The sequence below is a fragment of the Pseudopipra pipra genome, chromosome 1, assembly GCF_036250125.1.
Source record: "Pseudopipra pipra isolate bDixPip1 chromosome 1, bDixPip1.hap1, whole genome shotgun sequence".
NCBI classification, from domain to species: domain Eukaryota; kingdom Metazoa; phylum Chordata; class Aves; order Passeriformes; family Pipridae; genus Pseudopipra; species Pseudopipra pipra.
This window is the reverse complement of record NC_087549.1, coordinates 61,151,236-61,175,538: the sequence shown is the minus strand read 5'-3', so window position 1 is coordinate 61,175,538 and position 24,303 is coordinate 61,151,236. Positions and strand designations below refer to the sequence as shown.

Sequence of the window (24,303 nt, the reverse complement as noted above, 5' to 3'; positions counted from 1 at the left end):
TTATTTAAAAGAAAGAAAATCCTTACTTGGATTTCATGTTGTTAAAGTTTTTGCCTAATGCCAAGTGTCTTATCGATCGGTTTTTACTAAGCCAGACTACAAGGGTTGAGAGGTCAGATTCTAGGCCTGTAAAGAATCAGATTAGATTAAGAATTAAAACACATTTTCAGAAAAGACTCAAACAAGGTCCAATTATTAATGCTATATTCATTCAAGTAACTATATCAGTGTACTAATTTCCAAAAGGTCTAGAAAAATTTTCGTTCTTCTCTTTTTAAATCTTTTTCTCATTACTGTCTCTGCTTTCTATGAGAATAAATACTTTCTCTAAAGGGAGACCTTTAAATCTCCATCCTAATCAGCTATTGAAGGCATCTCTCAGAAACACAGAAGAGAAATCAGTTCCTTAGCCATTGTCCAACCACCCAAGAATAGTTCCTCGCACTGTCAGGTAGAGTTTGAAGTTCCTTTGAGAATTTTAAAACTCTGCTAACCACTGTTTAATCTTAGTAGAGCTGTGTGCCAACAAGGTCTGAAAGCCTGCAAAAAGGCTAACATAATATGCTATCAATAAAATGACCTGAAAAATAAGCCAAATTTTATTCTACTCCTGAGTGAAAAAAAGAAACTTGCTTTATTATCACCAAAGAAGTGATGTATTTGAAGAGTCCACTAGCTAGATTACAATGACCTAGGATTCAGATTCACAGGGCAATTTAGATTTCAAATATCTATCCTTATGTATAATAATAAATCTGTTTGCATATCTGGGCTGAGTCAGTAGCTCTCAAAGCTTTCCACTTGTTAATCCATCTCACCTTTCTTCATCATTCAATTGTATTGGAAGACTGCTTCTGAAATACTTCTGTATTTGGTTGTTAGAGGGGCAAACACAAGTGAATTCTTCCAGTTCATACACCTACACTTTGAATCTGCAAGATGAGAAGCCAGCTGATATTCCCAGGAATATCTGTGCTAGGAAGCACAGAGACTCCAAAGCAGAAATATTCAAACAGGCCTTCTCTAACCTGAAGCTGTTTGTTTGCTTCAAATTTCCCCCTCTAACTTCTTGTGTTACAACCACAGCTTCATTCTGTACCTGATGTTCTCCTTTGGTCTTTCACTACATTTCCATTTCTCATTTTGCTTCTCATTCTCTTGTATTTAAGCCCAATTTCCTCTGGATCTAATATGAGCTTGGTGCCATTAGTTTACTCTGCTGTGTTACATTAATCTCAAACAACATAAACTTTTGAGTTAATAAATTAATATTTCTTACACACTTTATAGCAATAAGAGTTCTTGTTCTGAGACATTACCATAATTAATATGGCCAATAATCATAAAGCAAGAGCAAGCATCCTTGATTACACTGTGAGCTGAAATAAAAGGCATTTTCAGCTTGCATGAGCCTCCACTCCTGTTCTCTGTACTTACCATTGTCTGAAATATCTAGGCTGGTGATATTGTGTATTTCTGCTATGCATCCTTCCAAGACTTGTGCACCTCCAGATCTTAACTAGAGACAAAACATCATCCATTTTTGCAAACTATTTATGGTTTAAGATCACACAGAAGACAGTGGTAGGAGCTTTGTGAATACAGAAGGCACTAGCAGCGGCAAAAACAACAGCAACAGAAGAAGTTATAGACATCAAAATGACAGCCTATGCACACATTCCTACTGTTCTCATCCCTACTCTCAGTATCTGCACACAAACGAGAAAAGGGTTTCCCTTTCCTTTCTCTTAAAACTACTACTCAGCAGTTAAATAGGGAAAATATTTAAATGGTTAAACATAGCAAATCCTTTAGCACTTGTGCTAGGCAGTGACTGCGGGATTTTATTGTGCATTCTCTATGTGAAAGGGCCAGGACATTTCCAATGTCCAGCAATTAAATTTAAAAAAAAATAAACAGCCCATAAGCATGCAACACTGTCACCCTTGAATTTCACTACAGTGAAGGTTTATAGTGAGCATCTTCTTTCAGCCCTTAGCACAAAGCAAGGGTGTCCAGATCAAAGATAAGTAGAGTGGGGAAAAAAAACCAAAACAACAAACCAACACCAAAACCAAAAAAACAATGAAATTATGTTTCCTTGTCACTGAAAATTCAGGTTGTCCAATTGTAAAATGGCCAAAAAAAGACCATAAACAAGAGAAAACAGTAATTTAGTTATTCTTAATTTAAAAATAGTCATAAAAGAAAAAAAATGGCACCAATAACAAAAATGCTTGGCTGCAAAGCATCAATTATGATAATATTACTCTGAAATAGGACATGAATTTAAAAGAAATGTCAGGATTTAATGAAAAAACAACAAAATGGTCTAGGGGAAAACATCAACATTAAGAATCAAAGTTATGAAAACTTACACACTTATTTACTAATGCTATTGAATTAACAAAACTTTTTTTTCCAAAGAAGAAAAAGCATTTTCTTATTTCTTGCAGCTATGCACACTATATAAAGTGCATTTCACTTCATAAATATCCCCCCAAAAAAGACTTAAGCTAAAGAGGGAAAAAATATCTACAAAAATTCTATTTTTGCATTTTCCATTTTTACTTTCTTTGCTTCGAAAAAATGGAAAGCTTTTTCAAACATGTGCATAAAAAATGTGTAATATTTAACTTGATGACTTACTTGGGTAAATATCCTGAATCAACCTGCTGATATTTCTGCAGACAGTCAACTTTTATCCATGCTATAATTAATCAAAGAACCACAAATGCCTTCTAGAAGTATTTTTCAATAAAGACTTGATTTGGCACTTTTTAGGAAGTTTGAGATATATGACTGGTTAACAAGCAGCTCAATAACTTGACCTCAGCAACTGAAGAACGGTGGTCAGAGATAACATTTAAATCATAAGTCCCACCTGGAGTGTAAGAGGTACAGAACATAAGGCACTTTTCCTCCTCTCCTTAAATCAAAGCCTACCTACCCCTCACCCTATCCTCTCAATAAGTAGTCATATTACAAGCTGTATTTGGGCCAGAAGTGGTGCAAATTATAACTCAACTTTATTTTTGTAAGAGCATTTGTAGCATTTGCTGCATGAAAGCCAAAATCATTCACTTTTCCTTTATGCTGCTCTCTCTGTGTGGACCACCATAAGACAACCATTTTACAGAGAGTGTTACATCTATCATTGCAGAATCTATGAAGAGGCAGATCATATACAGAACCGGATTGGCTGTTGGCAGGGTAAAGTTCTATACACTAAAATTATACTCACAATAGAATCCATATGCTTATGCTATATATACACTTTGAGGGTTGACATGGACAATTTTTCAGGAGCAGCTTTCAGTCTGGCACCAGATAACTTTATATTCAAAATTTTAAATATATAAACTTTGCATGAGAACAAATGGTGATATCTATTTAATCTGAGAGTGACTTTTAGGATCATAATTTATTGCAACTGTGTTAAAATATGATGCATATATATATATGTAAAAGCAGATAATGAAAGTGCTGTTCAGCAATGTGGACTGTGATACTGATAAAAAACCCCCTCTGCAACATCTCCTATACGATATACTTCTGAGACTACAAATAGAAGCTCTTATTCAGAAAACGAAGAATAACCCTTCTACAATTAAAAATACCAAGTGTGTTCAAAGCTATGAGGTACCAATATGGGAGGGCAAACAAAGCTGCTTACTGATTTAACAATTAAGGTAAAGCATGGAGGGTACTTACACAGTGACCAAGCTAAGGGAAGCAGAAGGGAAAAGAGTGAAATACATCAGTGCTGAGCAAGTAGAAATAAAAATGTAATTTTCATAGTAAAAATAATAAAAAACAAACAAACAAGCAATATAAAATGATTAAGCTTGGAGTTAATATACCAGAAAATTATTATGGGAGCAAATGAAAAATGGTGAGAAAGGGAAGGAGCGTAGATTTATCCTTCCATAGTTAAGTACAGCTTGCCTGACATAGGGAAGAAGAGGGCAAAGCTGAAGCATCAGCTTTCTAGATCCCTAACAGTGTGTGCTTACAGGAACTGGGAGTAGCGGTCACTGGCTCCAAGCTTCCCACAGCTCTGTTTCTTGGGTGCAGATTACCCCGCCCAGATCTCAGAGGGTCAGGGAGAGGTGGAGCAGGACCCTGAGGTGCTGGGCCCACTCACAGCACTCCCAGCTGCTGGCACATAAAATTCGCTGCTGGTGGAAGCATAACTTCTTTCCAAAGCACATGAGAATGGATAAAGCTCAGCGATGTGAAAAAAAAATGTTAAGGAAAGAATCCAAGGAAGTGCTGTCAGTTTAGAGGGACCAGCTACAGGAATGCAACATTGAGTTGGGCAGGATTCCTTCCTTTCTGTCATGAGAGGCAGCCATGACCACATGTGCTTTGGTGTCCATGAAAGCTAATCATCCCTCGAAGGACTCCTCCATATCCCATCCTGGGTGTTACTTCATGAAAGGATAAGGTTTTCTCTCCTGTCAACCCTTTTTGATTTACATGTTAATTTATACTCTCATTACTTATATTTGTGTTTTATTGATTTATTCATTTAAGGTTATGATCACAGGACTTCATTTTTGTTACTTTAATTACTCCTCCCTTTTCCTTCCTTCCTCTGAAAGATAGATTACCATCCATCTGATCTCTCTACTCAGAAGTCAGAAGCACATGTACCTGACTTGAAAGCTTTTCAATTTGGAATTTACATGTAGTGCTCTTCGAAGTAATAACATTTTTCAGAAAGTACAAAATATCAAAACAAAGTATGAAATGCATTTACAATTTGGGTTTTCTTCTTCATAAGGAAATCTGTACACATTCCAAAAGCAATTGACCATGAACCTAAGGCAAGGATTACTGGATCTCAAAATGTTCATCAAATTGCATGTTTTCTACTTAAAGGGAAACCATTGCATTTTTAAGGCACTTTCAGAGCAGTTAATTCTCAAGTGGAATTGGAAAGATGTCTCTAAAAAATGAGAGGCTTTCTTTGCAGCTTAAAAAGGGAAAAGCTGGAGAAGGCCTGAGCCTAAACTGTTTCATGTCAGTTTTGGCAAGAGTCCACCACATAGTTCTTTATGTGACTTTGCCTCAACTAGCTCCCCAGGGCCATGTCAGATCTTTTGTCATAAGCTGTGACCACTCAGGTATCACCCTGCAAGAGTATGGAAATCTTGACAAACTAAGTGCACAGCAAAGCACAGAGAAGCAAGAGGAAACAAGCTAAGGCAAATTAAGTTGTCACAATAATTTTTATTTATTCTTGAGGTATTTAAAATCATTTTTATAGTGCCTCTTATGTTAATAACTTTTACCAAAGTTCCTTATTGGCCTGAATTGATTAATTGATTAGGAAAGTGGAATTTCTCCCAAGGCTAAAAAGCAAACCTGCCAAAGAGGGAGCATGTTTTCAGTTTTAAAGGAAGACAATCAAACTGCAGACCTGCCTTCAAGGCATGCATCTTCCTTCAACCCATTCAAATGTAGGCACCTTCGAAAATCCTGCTGCTAATCACAGCACCAGAGAGCAGAGGATGCCAAGCAGCAAACACACTGGCTCAGTATGTAGAACAGCTGCACTGCAAGGAGGATTTTGCCAATCAGGTGCTGCAGGTGCTTTGAACCTCTGTGCTTATTATTTAGGATGCTGTAACACACAGCAGCTGACTTTTAACATAACTGCTTCTCTGAGTTCCACCTTTCCTACAACTTTTGACTACAGAGGAAGAACATCTCACCCAGTGGATTGCACAGGAACTCTAATACCATGTCATCGCATATTTTGAACATACCCTGATAAATATTTCTTACCTCACAGCTACTGAGGTCTAAAGACACCTCCTTCAGATTGTGATTGCAAGCCAGGCCTAATAAAAGTGCTCTGAAAAAGATCAATTTTAGAAACTTAAAAAAAAAAAAGGTAGCTTTACATCATCATCATCCTCTAAGTGATCACAGGTTAACACGCCTATAATGCAAAGAACCATTTCAAAACAAAAGAATGCCAGCTGAGCAGTTATTTTTCAAATGACAATGGCAGCTCCAACCTGCCACACTTTAGAATACTCCAGCAGCTTCGAAAACTGCAGGGATGAAAGGCTAATAAACTATAAAGCTAATGCACCATTATAATTTAATAACATTCATCAGAGATTAATTTTCCTTAACATTTGCTTTCAAAGAGCATCAAATGATTACAAAAGGAGTGTTCTGTTGTACAACCACACTACCTCTCTGATTTTAACAAAAATTCAGGAAAAAATGGGGTTTTTAATATATGCAAGATGCCATGCAGCCAGCCATTTCGGTCAGGCACAGTGCCTGTAACACTCAAAGGCTGGATCACGTTCAAGTATCACAGTTCTCCACTTCTGCAACCCAAAAAGTATTTACAGATTCCAAAATTATATTCCTAGACAATGGTATCCTTTGTCTTTAGGCAGGATGACAGACATGTGTAGCAATGACTGATTATGATTATCATAAATCCACCTTTAAAGTCACAAGTTTGTTTCCACTTATAAAAGTTAGTGTTAATGTCATATTTGTATTAATACTGTCAAATCAGAAAGCACAACTGTATGTCATAGAGAAGCAGCAAACAAAATCTGTGTATACCTTCTAGTATCTTTAGAATAGATGTGGCTTTGAATTAATAAATCAACAGAGAAACAGAAGGACTTCCTTCCCAAACTTCATTTCAGCCAAAAGCAAGCCAACAGAAGACTGATGCATGGAGATAAAAAACAATCCATTCTGCTGAACCACGTCCCTACACATTTGCTATGCAAGTAGTATGTCAAAGATGTATTTAAAATGTGTGTGCCTTGAGCAGGTTTTTCATTTAAACTTATTTATATCTGCCCTGCAGGTATAATCAGACCTTTGTTACTAACAAAGGCAAATATCTTGTGCTTATTTACTTCTTAAGTTATTAATATAGAGACTTTGAAAAAAATGTGAAAGTTCTGCAAAAGTTCTTACAAATTTTTAGATGATCTTGTCTATCTTTCATACACAAACATGTTTTTTCATTCAAACTCAGTCTCAATGATAACTTTGCAAAGAGCTTCCCAAACATTTTGAGGAAATGAAAAAACATAAAAAAAAGAGACATAGTGCTGCTTCAAGTGTACTCTCTTCACAGAAAGAAGAAAAAAAAGTTACTTTTTTCCTAACTTCTTTCCTATAAACTCATACTAAGAAAATCCCATGATTTCTTAATTCTTTGTCATGAAAAATCACCAGCACTCAAAGGGACCAAAGCCAGACATATCATATACTTGGCTACTCTGTTTAAATCACACACGTGGCAATACATGGAGAAGTCTTGTCAACTGTGTTAGATGTAGAACACAAAAATTGGCCTTGTAATTAGCATTTGCATGAGAAGCATATCAGAAACTTGTCCTGTTATAGCACTGACAGATCAAAATACAATTTTTGGCAATGTCTGTAAATGAACAAAAATGCCAACATACACTTCAACAAGGAAAAGAGTACAAACTGCCTCACTGTTAAAAATGGTGAAAAAAAGAATGAGCTGCAATGGAACATTAAGTATACTAACTATGTACTTTGCTGAACAGCTGGCAGATCAAGGGGTCCCAAGTTTTTGGGATAAATTATTACAATAACATCTTCCATGAGCACAGACAATTGTCGAGCACTCACCAGCCAAAACTCCTCATACCTCAGGAGATACTCAGCATGTCGAGGAGAAGAGCTAAATATGAACCTTAATTTTATGTGCTTCTCACCTTTCCTAATTTCTGTGGATATATTCAATATCTCACAGTATTCTGTTTTTTCCTGTGGCACCAATACTGTCTTCTGTAGTAGTCACATACATCCTCTGTTTTTCTTGCTTCATAAAACATAGTTCCCTGCTGCCCTCCATCACAGAATCAATAGCTCTAAATTAATCAGAATCAACCAACGTGTTTCTCAAACATCACCTTCTGTTTGAAAACACATCTGTACCGCACCTTGCTAATCCTAGCAAAGTCTGAGCAAGCAAGACAGCAGCTAAGAGCATCACACAGAACAAAGCTAAAATGGCTCCTGCAGTTGAATGTGGATTTCAATCCAGTGCATCTGACTTAAGCATCAGGCTCTTCTCAGTGGTGCCAAACAATGGGAAAAGAGGCAATGGGCAAAAACTGTTGCACAGGAAGTTCCACATGAATATGAGGAAGAACTTCCTCACTATGTGGGTGACCACACACTGGAACAGATTGCCCAGAGAGGTGTTGAGTCTCCCTCACTGGAGATATTCAAGGACCACCTTGACTCAATCCTGGGCCATGTGCTTTAGGGGACCTTGCTTGAGCAGGGAGGTTGGACCAACTGACCAACTGTGGTCCCTCCCAACCTTACTCATTTTGTGATTCTGTGATATTGTACTGACCTCTTCAATACTGAATTGCATTACGAAAAGATACTAAAAAACAATGTATGGAAAAGGTTAGGTATGTTTTAATGCATATTAGCTAGGAAGATGACACTCTGGAAAGAGTCCTTTCTTTAATTTAGCCCAATAAACACAATGATTCTGCCAGAATCACAGAATGCCCTATCTAGATTAGACCTATCTATTTACATCTATCTCCACTTTAAAACACACTTTTAAATTTTATGTCTGAAAATTTCAACACAGTTCAAAACCACACAAGTCACAGGAAGGGTGACACAGTGCTTCACTATTTCCCTCAGCTTGCAGAGTGTGTTAGCCACAGGATGGGTGACATAGAACAGAGATATGTATTCTACTTAGCTTTCCTAGAAATTGCTGCCATTGTCTCTTCCCCCAAAAGGAGAGCATAGCTCCATGTAATGGGTTTCTCCTTGCAAATATTGCAACAGGTTCAGTTTCATAATAGCCATTGCCATAACGTAGTCTCAAAGGAATGGCACTCACACAAGTATATAATCTCACTTCACTGTGAAGCAGTTTTGTTCGCAAGCCACAAAGCAAGAAATATATCACAAAAAACGCTGACAGAAGCTAAACAACTGTGACATTCCCACAGAACAAAATATGATTAATAGTCTCAACTGTGAGATGGAAACATTTTTTGAATGTGTGACCATTACAAAACTCAGTCTTTTAATATCAATAAAATACAATGGGGAAAAAAAAAAGAAAGCAGAATTCTTTCCCCTTCATTTTTCATGAAGCATTCACATAACAACAATGCAAACTAGGTTTTAGGTACAGGAGAAAATGAAATTAAATTCTTACTTTAGAGGCTCAGGAGGGAGTTTAGTTCCTGAAAGATTAATCTGCATCAAAGCAAGTGAGCTGCTGAAAAACTGTTTGAAGGAAGGAGGGACTTCTTTTCCTTTTCTGTAAGTAAACAAATTCATTAAGAAGTAGCATTGAGACACTCCTCATTCAAACAGAGTGAATGAAAGCCAACAGAAATGTAATGATCTTTTACATGTTTAATTTGCTCTACCTTCAGCAGTTCTGTAATCAGTGGCTCTCAATTAGCTTAGAATTATAATGTCATCAAAATGTTGATTCAACAAACATTCCTCAGCACTGCGCTGCTGCACAGAAAACATTACTATCTAATTCTGTTTGGTGAACTACAAAGAATGATCATTTAGGTCTGGTTAATAGTGAACATACTTATATCTCACAAGCAGAAGATCCAACATGACATGACAAAAACCCTGAAATTGCTTTTTCACCACTAGAAATAATGTTGGAGTACTTTAGCATCAATGAAGTATCATCTCTGATATGGACTCAAGGCACCACCAATTTGAAGAAAATGGAAGCTAATATTTCCTACAATGCATATATTCTAAAAAGTAAACGTTCAGTCTCAGGCTTTCAAAGGGACTTCCTCGCAGTAGAGGACAAAAAAGGAAAAAAGGCATTTGTAACCATCATTAAATCTTAAAAAATACAAACTTCAAAATCATATTTAAAGAGCAGGCAAGTTAGTGAGACTTCAAAGTCTGATGCTATGCCTCTTAGAGACAAGATATATAGAGAGTTTCTGCTGCATCAGAATCACAAAACCACATATTAGACAAGGTAGCTTATTTTATAGATCTTTAGTGAAAAACAGAAAGGGAAGGAATATATTTTGCTTAGAGTAATCAATACCTATTTCATAGAGCGCTAAGACTTCTACGACTCTATAAAAAAATCTTAGGTTTCTTCTTAAAAAGAAAGCTGCTACATGAGAGGAAGGAATTATAGAACAAAATATTGCAGGAGTTGAGAGTAATGACATTTAAATTGTACCTGTGAGAAAACAGAGTCCTAGAGAGGCTAAGGACAGCTAGATGCTGAAGACATCCACGAAGGAGGGCTCCACACACCTGGTTCAAAATAAGTACGATTGATTAACTTTATATTAACCCAGAAAAGTACCTAGGGATAGAAGGTGGGGAATGTTTCCTTAGTATTTGACACTCCACTAAAAAAGTCTTTACCATATCTAGCGCGCACTCCGTGTTGGACAAATCCAGGTGAACAAGGACATTTGGCTGGGCCAAAAAATTGTACAGGCTCTATAATTAATGGAGAAAAAAAATTACCCATGTTAATTTTTATATTATGAAAACAATTACTGGATCACTACCTCTCATTACATTTTAGGCTTTTACTATAAAATTGCACTACGAGAGTTGTGTCTGAAACTTCTTTTCACCTAATCAATGTTTTACTTTTGAAGGCTATGATTTTTAAAAATAATAGGGATAAAGTGGTGCTCAGACTACATTTACCCAAGATTTCTCTTAATGCATAAGTCTTGAGTTATTGCAATTAACTTTCACAGCAAATGATAATTAATTTAGTTAGAAATACCTTGCAATGTCACTCAGATTGGCTGTTACATTTCAGAAAGGCTAATTGGTTTGTAAGTTAAAGCCAGACCCTTTAAGCATTAGGGAAGCAACTAATTTGCACCTGAAATCCATGGTTATTTCTTAATATCAGCTGCGCACTATATGTTTAAGGGAAAATACAGAACAGGTAACAAGATTTTTTACATTGAAGGCTTAGTACTGTATAGGATATGTCATGTAAATGTTAGCACTTCTTACTACACACTGTTTCATTTTGGGCTCTTTTTAGTCTCAGAGAAAGATAAAAGTATGACCTAATTCACAGAAATGTGGAAAGCTCAACTCCACATGAAATCCAGCCAAACAGTGCACGCTTACCATTTCTAAAATAGATCCATCTTTCTAAAAATTAGGTCATTGAGCCCCTATACCTACAATGTAAGAAAGGTCTCCACTTCAAAAATTTCTGTGCTTTGTTAGGGTTTATTTTAATTGCTAAATAACAGGACTTCCTTACTCCTGTTGGAAAACTGTTCCACAGATAAAGACACCTCAGCATTAATAATTTTTAGCTTTGAACCATCTCTCTATCTCTCTGACAGGCTAAGAAAAGCCCCGCTTTTTGCATTTATGTCTCTTATAATATTGTGGGTAGACCTTAGATTTCTTTAAGCACTGGCTACCGAAGTTGTACATTTTATTTTACTTTTTGTTTTTACATTATTTGCTATGTTATTCTCTCAAAGAGTAATTCACTGTGTCTTTACTTACATTTAACTATTTGTTTGCTACCTTTAAAACCCTGTTGTCCCACTGAAACTTTCACCTCAAGTCTGAAAAGACTAGTTCTTTGAATATGCTGATGAATCTGAAACAAGTAAGACGTGAAAAAGTCACTAAGTCATGTCTGATTGCACTATAAATTATGAGATTGGGTGACTGTAGTTTTGCATCTTCTAGATGTTCAATAATTAGAATTCTAAGCCTGACAGTTACATGCACACAACTTTTGATGTGAGACAGAAATACAGATGTAACAGTCAAAATGTGAATACATATAAACTGGGAAATAAGTGGATTTTGTTACAGAGAAAATAGAGCTGCACCTCTGTGGCAATTGATAAAATTAACAAAGAATTCTAAAAATAATTACATTCTTTAAAGAATCATGAGCTTCAACAGCATGTGTCAAGCAGGTGCACAGATTTATTTATACAAACAAGAATACTGAAAACCAGAAATTAAATATTCCCAAGTCAAAAGAAATAATTTGTTTCTAATCTTTCAATGAAAAATTTGTAGTGCATTTATCACTAAAAATAAGGGGGTTTTAATTGTGCTTTGGTCACTTTCAAACAGAACTCAGAGAGCATGATAAGTCCACTGAAACAAGTGGTACCTTTGCAGTTTTCACATTTATCAGTAGAAACCAAAGACTAAAAGTGTAAACTAAATTTATGTGGATTTTTTTAGTTGTGGGGGGCAATTCTTCGACTATGTACTGAAGAGTAGAGATAAAAATGTTATTTTCTCTTTCTACTAAAGCTGTACAGAAATAAAGGCAAAAAAGGATCTAAACAAAAAGGATCTGCCTTTCTCTTAACAATTAATTGAAACATCCATTCATTAGCTCCCAAATGAGAAGAAAGTGCTTACTGAGAGATCATCACCGCGGAGCACGTTCCCTGAGAGGTCGAGATAGACGAGTGTGTTCGCGATCAGCGAGTTGGCACTCAGTGACTGGGAAAGGCTATTCACCCCTGACAAAAAAAAGGTCAGTATTCAACTTATTCAACTCTACACAAAACTGGCCCGGACCCTGCAAGTGCACAATTTCAGTGAACACAGACATACACAAATGTTTAATGACTTCCTATTATCATCACTGTACTACAACAGAGGAATACAGATCACCAGGCAGATATGAGACTCTTCCCTGCCACAGCATACCCAGTTACGACTGGACTACCCTCTCCCAGCTGCCCTGATGGAGCCACAGTGTGTTTTATGCCCCAGATCCAGGAAAGACGCAATCCTATTTTGAAACAGAATTTAAAACCACAGTTTACTCCATAATGTTGAGCCGGTGTCTTCCCGAAAACAATAATATTTAGATAAAAGTATCTGCGGAAGTAGATGAAAGTATCTGTGGAAGACCAAGTACATTAACAACTATAATTGCCAGAACTTCAAAAGCAACTGATGAGACCTAGAAATGAAAAATATTTCAATTAATGTATTTGCCTGCAATTTCATAAAAATAGTTAATTAAAATATCAAGAGATGCATAAAGAGTCTCAGTTCCTGATCAGACAGACACATTTTTCACATTAAAATTAAAAAGCTGACATTGGGAATAAACCAGTCAGAGCTTCCTTCCATGGAAGTTTTTCAGCTTTTCCAAATACAAATTAGGACATGGCTATTTCTGACTTCTTCAAATCTAACATTCATCTGAGGGCTCTGCAGCTTATCAAGTTCTCAATTTATTTAGATAGCTATTGCTGCCTTTCAAGCACTACATGCATGTGCTTCTTACATGCTAAGCATCACTGTGCCCTTTAGTTGATGCAGTAGTTTTTTTGCAAGTGCCCAGCCAAAGCTATAAAGCAGGCAGGTGATCTACTACACATTATTCAGCCATTTCTCAAAGCTACTGGTTAGTGAAAGTGGACTGGCATTCAACGGATGGAACATTTCCAGTCTTCAATTAAAAACTATTATGAAACATGATTATCAGTGAGGATGTGGAGGAAGCAGCTAGGAAGCTACTAGAGACCAAAATACCTCTGTCAGCGCCTTAGTTTTCTAAGCTTTCAAATATTAAGAAAGTCTCCCATATTAGTAGTATGGCTCCTGGTTTCAGGAGGCTTTTGATACTGAAAGGAATCAAAGCACAGGAACACCTTTGTCAAATCTTAAATCTTTTCTGCTCAATGTCATTTTTCTTTTATGTTCACATAGTGTTGTTGAATCTACATGCTATTGCTAGAGGTAAGTTGCAAACTGATATTTTTTGAAACTTCAAAAGAACTAAAAGCTCTCTTTAACCACTAGAGCTTAGAGCTCTGGATTCACTTTAGTGAGCTTTCTCATCAACATTTATAAGCAAATGCAATTTTGTCCTGTTTGCGGGACAGTACTTAGCTGTCAGCCGAGGTTACAGCCAGGGTTAAGCTATCAGCAATTCAGCACGTACTATCAAGAACATGGGAATTCAGCAGCAGTGTCTGAGTTTGAAGGAGAAGAGCTATCAAACAATTCTTAATGTTGCTGTTTGTTTCGTGCTTAAAAAAAGCCAACTGCTCAAAATCAGCCACATCAGTGAAAGCAAACAGTGAGAATGAGGGATTTTTTAATTAGCCCCTGGCTCGGGCTCAGAAAAGTAAGCCCTATTTTTGAATGAGTATACTAGAATTTTCCATTTAACTAGAATCTTCAAATCAATAAATTTATGTTTGAACTTCACCCTACCTCATGCTATACTCTAACAGTAATCTCACTTTCATTTGCAGACAATCTTTTATGCTCTTTTACCACTCTCAGGAGGCTCAGAGTGTTAATAGCTCTCAGGAACTTTGAGATACAATATTTGAAGAAAGATCAGCTGGGAAGTTGCCACCTGAACTTCACTTGTCAATCTTAGAAACTTATCTCAAATAGAAAGCACTTTTAAAATAAGGTCAAAACCAGCGAGGGATTGTACAGAATTTCTGAAAAGCTCAAAATAAAAAAAAATGAAAACAAAAAGAAAGGCTGGGAGGGAAAAAAAATCCATGCACTTTGAAGTCTATTGAATCCAAGGTTTCTGTTAGACTTTCCTGACCAAAAGCATTACAAGTTCAAAAATAGCCTCACAAGTTAAAACAAAATCAGTACTGTCTTCTTAAATTAAAGAAAATCTAACTAAGACAGCTTTGCAGACAACCTGAGTTGTTTCAGGTCCCAAGGATTGTAAGAACTCCCATTTTAAGATATCACACAGACTTTTTTGAGGAATACTGTGACATCAGTATTATACTGTAAAATATTTTCAGCTTTTGCTTAAAGACCATCTTTAAAAAGCCTGTTAAAAATCTTCCGAATTCTTTCCATAACCTCAGAATTCACCTTCACTGACAGGGATGTGTGGATAAACTTCATCAAGCTGATATTTATTCTTTACAAAGATAGAAGTATAGCTAGAGTGCTCCCTTGACTCAACCATCACAAGACATCGGATCACGTGAAGAAAAGCACAGGATGAAGAAACATATTGAACTGCATGAATTTCTGTCAAATTCACAAACATCTCATTTCAACAGTATATGTATGGTTAGTCAAGATTCTTAATCAACTGCTTGTCACTAAAAATTGAGTTAACAGTGGAAAACAACAACCCCAGAGTTTAATGAAGTCTTTTTAGTGAAAATCATGATTGACTAAATTCAGCTTAGGGTTTACTATTTACCTAAGCATAACAAGAGCTATAGGCACTCATATTAAAACAACAAAAGTCCTTTACCCCACCCATATTCCTCCAGGTCAATCCTTGAAGCTGAGAACACAGAATATGCACTTCACAGACCAATAATTAAGAGGATAAAAGGGCACGTTTTTTATCTGCTATCAACTAATGTCCTTCATTAATTAGAGACCGTAACTCACTCATCTTTTCCAGGTCATCAACATCTACAAAAAAGCAACAATTATGTCAGTATGTTTTTTCTATTCTTAACATTCATTGTCTATATAGGAGACCCTGGGTTTGTGAAGTCTGTTTGAGAGGTCACTGCTTCTACTACTTGTAAAACAGAAATGCAGAAAATCCTGAAAACTTCTGACTCGTGTTCTAGTACTGTTATTTCTTTTAAAATATACATATATTTCAATTGCAATATCAAATCAGAAATTTGTGAATTATAAAACAAGTAAGTCTTTAGTCAGAGAAAGCCACTTAACAGCTACTGTCACAATGCTTAGTTTCATAAAATAACTGTGTGCAAAACATTTGGAAATTTCCCTACGCATTTTTGTTTCAGCCATTTTTTTGAAGCATATATGAAACGTAGTTTATGCCAATTCTAATTTCAGTCTTCCTTTACAATACAGGTTCAAGCCCAACACTTACAGAAGTCACTAAGAGTTTATCAAAGTGCTGAAGGGGATATGGAACCCAGCCCACAGTTCAGCAACCCCAGACTGCAAAAAAGCAGCTGTGCTGCTGAGAAAATACATGTAAATAATTTACAGAATTAATTAGTTTATAATCTGGTAGGAAAAAGTATGTAAGTCTGCAAGTTTTAGAACAGAAAAAGAGGCAAACTTATAAAACATACCTTTAGGTGACAGGGAGGTTTTAGATAAATTTAAATGCTTCAGTCCCTTTGGAAGTTTGGCGAACTGGATGCTCAAAGATGACACACCTGTTGGGGGAGCAAAGACAAAAGGGATATTTTCAGGTTAACTGTGTGATCTCATGTTTTCCAAGCAAATCATGGCAGGGGCAAACTGCACTGGTGAAAACAACAGCAAGGGACTGCACTTACTGTGCAGGAGGGCCCTGTGTTTTTATGACCATAAACCTTTGAAATGACCGATGTAATCAAGATCCCTTCTTTGCTAACCACTGAACACATAGAGAATTTTGCTATTAATGACCAGTAAACCTCCTTAGTTAGTTTAAAACTGTATAATACACACATACTTTTGAGAAGGAGTCAAAGGGAAGCTTTACACACATCAAATAGTGAGCACTTGGAAAATCTGGAAGCTTTATGGTTCAGAAAAAAACACATAAATCTAAAAATTCAACCACAAAATAAAACCCAACAGTGGTACTTCACATGAAACTTCAAATTATTTTTATTTTCTTTTAAAAGGAGGGGCTACCAAGGCAAGAAAGACACCCACATAAGCTAACACTGCTCTCTTTTTCTGAGGTAAACTCTAGAAGCCTGAAACTTCCACCAAGTTGTAATGGCGACTTATCTCCCTTACAGTAGCCTACAGGTTTCCAAGCCTGTATCCTGGCTGGTAATGCTACAACTGCTTGCAATCCTAAACAGTAGAAACTTATTAAGATGCTGACTTAGACTGGACTACCTCAGCACTAATCCAACAAAAGAAAAACCTAAACCAAAAGTACTTTTCATTAAAGCCTTTACTCAGTGTATCCAAGTTCCCCACTCCATAAATTTAATCCCCCATTTAAGCAAAGGATTGAAATTTGATTCAGAGGGTACATTCTAAATAATAGTTTTAACCAATCTATGCAATATTTATTAGAAGAAAACTTTAACACAGAAACTCAAGGCTTAACCTGAGGTGTGAAATACAGTCCTCTACAGCAACTCACTTGAGAAAAGGACAAAAAGAAAGGGGGTAAAGCCTTTTACTTGATTCAAAACACAGTAAATTAAAAAGCTGATACCCTTCTCTACATACCCAGACATGAAACAGTCTGCTAGCAGGTCACACATATATATGTATATATATATGTATATATATATATATGTTTACTCTGTTTTTATTATGTTTTACTTACCATTCAGAATGAAAGATACAGATATCCTGCAGATACTGCAGTAGGTTTGTTGGGTTTTTTAAACGCTTTCTGTAAAAGCGTGTTCTGTATGATGATGGTAGGTGCAACATCCATGTAGCACAAGACAACATACAGTTTTTCATTTATATTGCCAAAATATTAGACCCATGATACCTTGGCATCATTTGTTGTAAAGCACAATGGTAGCCAGATGTCTTCAGCTTTCAGCAGGAATGAATCAAATCATATTAATAGGATTTTGTTTCATAGCTCTCTTATAAAAAAATAAGTTTTTATCTACTCAAGCAGGAGGCTCAATTTATCTTACGTTGACCTCAGAATTTATATTCTGTAGCTGACTGTCCACATTTGTTAGGCTGGTTTAGTCACAATATATACTTTCAAAATCAAGTTAGAGTTACGCTGGCAAAAGAAGAAAAAAAATAAGTACAAGGATATCACAAATCTAATTTTTGCTGTTTGGCACTTTGAGTAAGACATGCAGCAAATAATTTTACCTCTCCATCTTCGTATTTAGCTAACGATCTGCAGATTAGTCATTGTTCTAACCAATCCGAACAATTTTAAAATCTTACTAGCACTGGGAGTTAAGGATCTGCCCAGTGACAAGATACAGGAATCAGGTGCAGAAAAGAAAAAGTGCTTCTGGTCACTCAGGCCCTTGAATGGACTTTAGCCACCCATTTATGCTAATGTTGTAATAGAGATGAGAGTTCTAACAGCAGAAGTACAATTAACTGCATCCAGGCACATAGTTTCAAATTTGAGTACTGCTAGGCTTGGGAATGTTTCACATTATTTTTAACAAAATATGAGATTAAATGCAGATTATAGTAGAGCCATAAGTAAAACTCCCTTCACTTTAGCATGGCTAGACTTTTAAAGACAAGACTGATAATAAACTTTACTGGTATTACTCTCAAAAATATTGACAGTACAACAGAGGAAAGCCAAGCACAAACTAAGAGATTGGTCTCAGTAAAAATCACTGCATATAAACACTGCTTTGGATTTGAATTGAAGCCAGATCCTATGCCTTAGTTAAAATAAACACACTTCCCATGGTTTTGGAATACAGACAGTTGCATTAATATAATGGAATGCCTTTACTTATTGGTACTCAACAATATGTAATAGCTTAGGGTATGTTTTTGTTCAAAGAAGGTACAATATGTTCTTCTCCAGAAAACATACAGCTTTGTGTTATTTCCCTTATAACAGGAAAATAATCTGGTTGAACTTGCAGTTCCTGCAGGTGATTTTTCAAAAGGTATTTTCCAAAATTCGTATGTTTATATGAATCTCCACTATGCCAGCTTTTATTTGTGAAAGCCTTGCTGCTACTCTAGTTTAATAAAAGTCAAATCTACCTTATATTCAGTGAATATCAGATCACAGCACATTTACATTTTTTTATAAATTGAAAAGTTGCAATATTTGCCCATTGCAGTTATCATTAACTCCTCTTTAAGTGCTTTAATTCTCTAAGAAAAAGGTCAAATCTTAATTGTACATTTGATAGGAGATGCTGAGATAATGAAAGAACCCTGCTAATTTCTCCAAGTTAGAGCTTCTGCATTTCATTTGTATCTTCTATGTGGATACTGAATGGTTTGAATCTACAGGTTTGTTGCAAAGAAAGTACACTCGTAGTTATGTTTCAAAAAAAGGAAAAAAATCACCTGCATTGTAGAGTATCTACTCAGTGTTCGGTCAATTGTTTTGTTTTCAAGATAAAAATGAGTTCCTTTGAAAAAAACCTTTCAAATAACACGATCTAGATACACTTCTTCAAAAGCAGAATCAACAATGTATCAGTCTTTTTTTCAGCTTACTACAGAAATTTTTGTAGAATGCAGAAAGGCCTACGGCACATTGTAATAATAACATTCTTCAGCAAAGCACTGGCTTTCATGTGATATGGATTCTTAACAAGGACAAGCAGTAATCAGCAGGCAAGAGGTAATCAGAAGAGTTAAAGTAATTCATGTAAATAATTTCAAATAAAAAAACTACTCAGAATAGGTTAAAAACAAAACTATTGTCATACTTGTTATCTTACAAGATGTCAGAAAGAAAAGAGATACAGAAGAGGAAAGGGAAAAAAAATCTATTTTTTTTTCCTCAATGAACCAGCAAGAAAGGAGAGACACCTTCAAAATTCTGTGTTAACAACATTCCAAGTCCATCAGGTTGTACTCAAAATGAACTGCTTTTCCATTTTGAATCATGAAAGCAAAGAGAATGGAAAACTTCCCCAAAACAAAACAACTAAAACAAGAAAAGGTTCACTGTGCAGAATTCTTATTTTTCTTCTAGCCTTACAAGAGCACAAGATAGTCTGATCCCAGAACACTGTGTGCTTGGAATGCATCAAGTGAAGCAAATGGAAATCTCACATGGGCAGTGCTGAAGGGTCAGCTCCAGACTGAAAGAATGTAACCTTATTTTAAAAATAAATGCCTCTTGGGTGAAAAGAGAATAGACAAAGGAGGGGAATGACTTGATATGTACTGAAATCATGCCTAGCGGTGCCTGGTCTGAGAAAAGTTGAGCTGTTAAGCTTGATTTTCCATCTTGTGGAGTTAACAGCACTTTGCTACATAAGATTGCCGGTTATGCCAGTATTATTGAACATCACCAAAAGCTTGCAACAGGACAGGTTAGCACCCAGATGAAGAAAAGGAATAGTTTCCATATTGAAAATAAACACGAAATTATGGCTGAAATAAAAACACAAAACCATCAGGAAAATATAATCCAAGGAACGAAGTTGCCTTGTGCTTCATCTTTCAACTGATTACACTGCCTTTAAAAATGCACACCACTTTTCTTTTTTCACTCTCTATTCCTAAACAATCATTGTTTCTGCCTTCCTTTAAAAGAAACCTATATGAAAATGTAATGAAATCTAATGAAATCCAGAGTTGGCTTAAGACATTTAAATATTTATCAACACGCTAATGGATATGTATAAATCAAAAACAATAGTGATTCCCAGTCATTTGTGAAAAACAGATATTTACAGTAGCATTACGCACAGAACAATACCCCATTATTCAGGCAAAGCTGAATAGAGCAGCAATAATCCTCCTATTACATTTGTAGAAAGAGAAAAACATAATATTACAGTACCTCTATCTTCAAGTGGATTGCTAGCAAGGTTGATCGTGTGGAGTCCTGAGTTGGGATTATGGGCTAGGGCACTGGCTAGTTTCTGTGCAAAATCTCTACAAGAAAAGAAAAGAAAAGAGAGGGAGAAGGAATCCTGTTATCTCGTCTATCAACAGCACATTCAAAGGTTTAAAAGTTTCAAGGGATTACTAGCCACAAGTGGCCTATGCTACTGCAGAGCACTAACTGATTCCTCACAGTTTTAAACAATGCTTATTTGGCTAATTTGCTATCTTTCACAGAAGGTTACTTCATTATTTATTTTGTGACCTAAGAGGCAGAAGAGCACTCAAGCAAAGCCCAAAATGTTTTTGACAGAGATCTGAAGGTATAAAAATAGGAGTTACACAGAATAACTTGAGCATATCTTCCATCTCCTCCGTGCCACACGAGTGGCACGTATACACTAACTTGCATACCGCTACCTCCTTCACTCACAAGCCAACCCCCTCACTTGAAGCAGCTCTCTACCAACAGTGTAGAGGCACTCAAACTGATGGGCTTTGCGGCATACCCAGAGGGTCAAAAAAATAGGAGTATTTCTAGCCTTATAAAACAGCAGGAATAGCTCTCTCAAAGAACAAAAGAACACCAGCACACTGATGAACTGGTCTTCGCTTACTTCTTTTTACAGTGAGAAGCATCAAAGTACATAACTGGCTGACCACAGTCCCAGGAACGGATCCTGAGAGAGATGACAGTATATCAGTTCTGTAGTGCCCACAACAGCCAGGCCTGGTAGCATAGACAGCTTTAAAGTAATCTTAACCGACCATGGTAGGTAGCTGTAGCAGCGTGACCTCTATTCCAAACTCACTTGAGAGGCAAGGGAACACTGCCCTGTTTGAAAGCATTTTGCTGCAGCTGGACTAGCACCACCCACAGCAGTAACTTCAAAGCTAGTTCGGGTTTTCCTGCACGACCGCACTCTCAGACTCTGGTGGAGACACATTCCTTGCATTAAATCAGAAGGGTGTTGTATTATCAGCTCTAAGACAAGTCCTCAAACCTGTTCTCATACCTACTGGGAAGCTGTCATGTAATAAGGGACTAGACCTATTGTGTGCTTGTGATAAAATGAGACTGTGATTTCAGTATTTTTACTTCACCTAAGTTAGACACCAAAGTAGAAATCAAAAATATGCCTTGAGCTTCCCTCTCTCTCTCTGCCTTGAAGTACATCATCTTCCTTTCTGTAGCCCAGTAGCGGAGAGCTATCAGAGTGCTAAATAACACTGCCCTCTTTCCTCAGGGCAGATCCTGCCTACCATCAGACTAGTAGATGAATCTCTGTGCTGAGAACCACAGTGGAAGTAGCATCCTCTTCTGGTATCCGGAAAACAGTGGAGACTGAACAGCAATAGCCTCAACAGCTTTTACTTATCTGTGGTTGCCAAGTGTACTGGAGTACAGAAATGTTCCAGGCAAGTTTAGTTTCCCTTTGAAACACCAGGTCCTTAAACAAGACATCTGGAGCTAGAACTGCTCCAGCGCTGCAGATGCATAATGATGGGCTGCCTTTGGGAAAAGCATATTCTTTTCCTAAAATGCAAGGAGCATGTGAATACAAAAAGACATTCTGGGCTTGAAACTCTGCCACCTGACAGGCCTCAGGGTCTCCTGCTTTACTATCACCTGCTGCTGCAGAAAACTACATGTCTCCTGTAGGTCCTCAGTTACACTTGCCAACACTCTGTGGAAATCCTCCAGCATTTCGAATGGCGCTATAGATGTCTGTGCTTAGGCAACTGAATCAAACTCCTTATGTTCAGCCAAGAAAAATGAGATTTTGAGTTAAAAAAAACAACAAATGCTCCTTTCTTCTTGAGGAGTTTTCTCCTCTTCCTTTATCCCTAACAGATTCTTGTCATTACAGAACTCTGTCCCTACCTTCAGTCTTGTTTACAAACTCTGCTCCAGCTTTTGCCACCAATACAGACAGGATTATCAGAACTTTTTGGACAACTGGAGTGTGTGTGAACTACTTAGGAAAGGCACAGTAAACCAACTGCCACCAGAAAACACTGGTTTATCACCGTTGGGCTAATAGGGCTCCAAGGCTCATTTTGGAAAAAACGAATACAACTTCCCCACTCCCTGTTGCAACCTCTACCATAAATGGAGGCACTGGGGCTCTGCTTACTGGGGAACATCCCTTCCCCTCCTTTGTCCACTCCTCATTTCAAGTCATAAAATTTATTATTTCTTTTGGCTGCACACTTCATGAACAGAGAATGCAATGTAACTCTGAAACTTTCTATAAATCATCAAACTTGCTTTGTACGCATTGCACAGCCATGCTTGCTTGAAACGAGCACACTCAGGCTTGAAGGTAAAGCCCTAAAAAGATTCAATTTAACTATACATATGGCAGAGGAAGGATATTTCATCAAGGGTAAGAACACCACCAATCTGGAAATCTCAGACAAACAAAACAATTCCTTGAGATCTGTCTAGACAACATCCCTGCAACAGAAAAAAGAGGACATGTGTGGGAGGAAATAACACTGTTAGGTCTAAGGACATTCAGGGCCTATCAAGAAGGGGAAGATAAGACTCAACATCACTGTCAAAGGCCCTTTGGGTACCAGCAACAGATATCTCTGTTGTTACCCATGTCGTAGCTGGCCACCCTTTTTGGAACAGGGCTGCAGAGGACAGCGTGAAAGGAGGTAGGGACATTCTGCCTTGCCAGCTTTCAGAGAGTATGTAAATGCAAGCAAAAGATTGCTTACGTCAGCTCCTGCAAACAGGCCTTTGCAGACTGAAAAGTCTGTCTTGCAGTTTCATGGAAATGAATATTCTGGTTCATAGAATCATAGAATCAGCTGGGTTGGAAAGGACCTCTGAGATCATCAAGTCCAACCCTAGATCCACTACCACTATTGTTACTAGACCATGGCACTAAGTGCCATATCCAGTCTTATCTTAAAAACCTCCAGGGACAGTGAATCCACCACTTCCCTGGGCAGCCCATTCCAATGCCTGATTACCCTTTCTGTAAAGAATTTCTTCCTAATATCCAACCTAAACCTCCCTGGGCAGAGCTTAAGACCATGTCCTCTTGTCTTACTGATAGTTGCCTGGGAGAAGAGACCAACCCCCACCTGGCTACAACCTCTTGTCAGGTAGTTGTAGAGGGTGATGAGGTCTCCCCTGAGCCTCCTCTTCTCCAGGCTGAACAACCCCAGCTCCCTCAGCCTCTCCTCATAGGACTTGTGCTCCAGTCCCTTCACCAGCCTTGTTGCTCTTCTCTGGACCTGCTCCAGCATCTTAATATCCTTCCTGAACTGAGGGGCCCAGAACTGGACACAGTACTCAAGGTGTGGCCTCACTAGTGCTGAGTACAGGGGATTATGGTTATCACATATTGTTCCATTTCTCTAAGTACCTCACAGATATAACTCTCTTTTTAAGCTCATTTGTTCGGGTCATCCTGAATGATTCTCCTCTCCCTGAAATCTGGACATCACTTATCTCAGTTAAAACACTTACCAAAACATTAGTGTTTGCTATATTCATTGAAACCTTCCAATGTAATCTAAACTGCATCCTCTCTATCTGGTTAAAGAAATAGCAATGGGGATAAAATTTCCGAGAGCATCTTAACTGGCACAAATCTTATCAAACAGGGGCTTTCACTTGACATCCTGTTTTCCCCAACAGGAAGTTCACACTTCCCTAGTCCCGAGTCCCTATTACTGCTACTGCACAATAGTTTGCTGTCTCATCACTTGAGAGGATGACAAGTGTTTATGAGGCTGTGGCCCAAACCAAATCACAGA

At 37.3% G+C, this 24,303-nt stretch overlaps 1 protein-coding gene across 6 annotated transcripts in view; it reads right to left on the bottom strand.

Moving 5' to 3' along the window:
* The window catches only part of CARMIL1 (capping protein regulator and myosin 1 linker 1), a 194,121-nt gene that overhangs the window by 70,797 nt on the left and 99,021 nt on the right, over positions 1–24,303 (bottom strand). For 3 of the 6 annotated variants that reach the window (XM_064658373.1, XM_064658390.1, XM_064658411.1), the window contains exons 11-20: positions 20,480–20,574; positions 16,116–16,202; positions 12,454–12,557; positions 10,441–10,518; positions 10,250–10,326; positions 9,230–9,334; positions 5,797–5,866; positions 3,715–3,726; positions 1,438–1,519; positions 27–126 (exon numbers count right to left, since the gene is read on the bottom strand). In XM_064658373.1, the coding sequence (XP_064514443.1) occupies positions 27–126; positions 1,438–1,519; positions 3,715–3,726; positions 5,797–5,866; positions 9,230–9,334; positions 10,250–10,326; positions 10,441–10,518; positions 12,454–12,557; positions 16,116–16,202; positions 20,480–20,574 (810 nt within the window). The remainder of the gene's footprint in view (positions 1–26; positions 127–1,437; positions 1,520–3,714; positions 3,727–5,796; positions 5,867–9,229; positions 9,335–10,249; positions 10,327–10,440; positions 10,519–12,453; positions 12,558–16,115; positions 16,203–20,479; positions 20,575–24,303) is intronic. The other 3 variants (XM_064658379.1, XM_064658401.1, XM_064658419.1) reach the window with 1 other exon arrangement.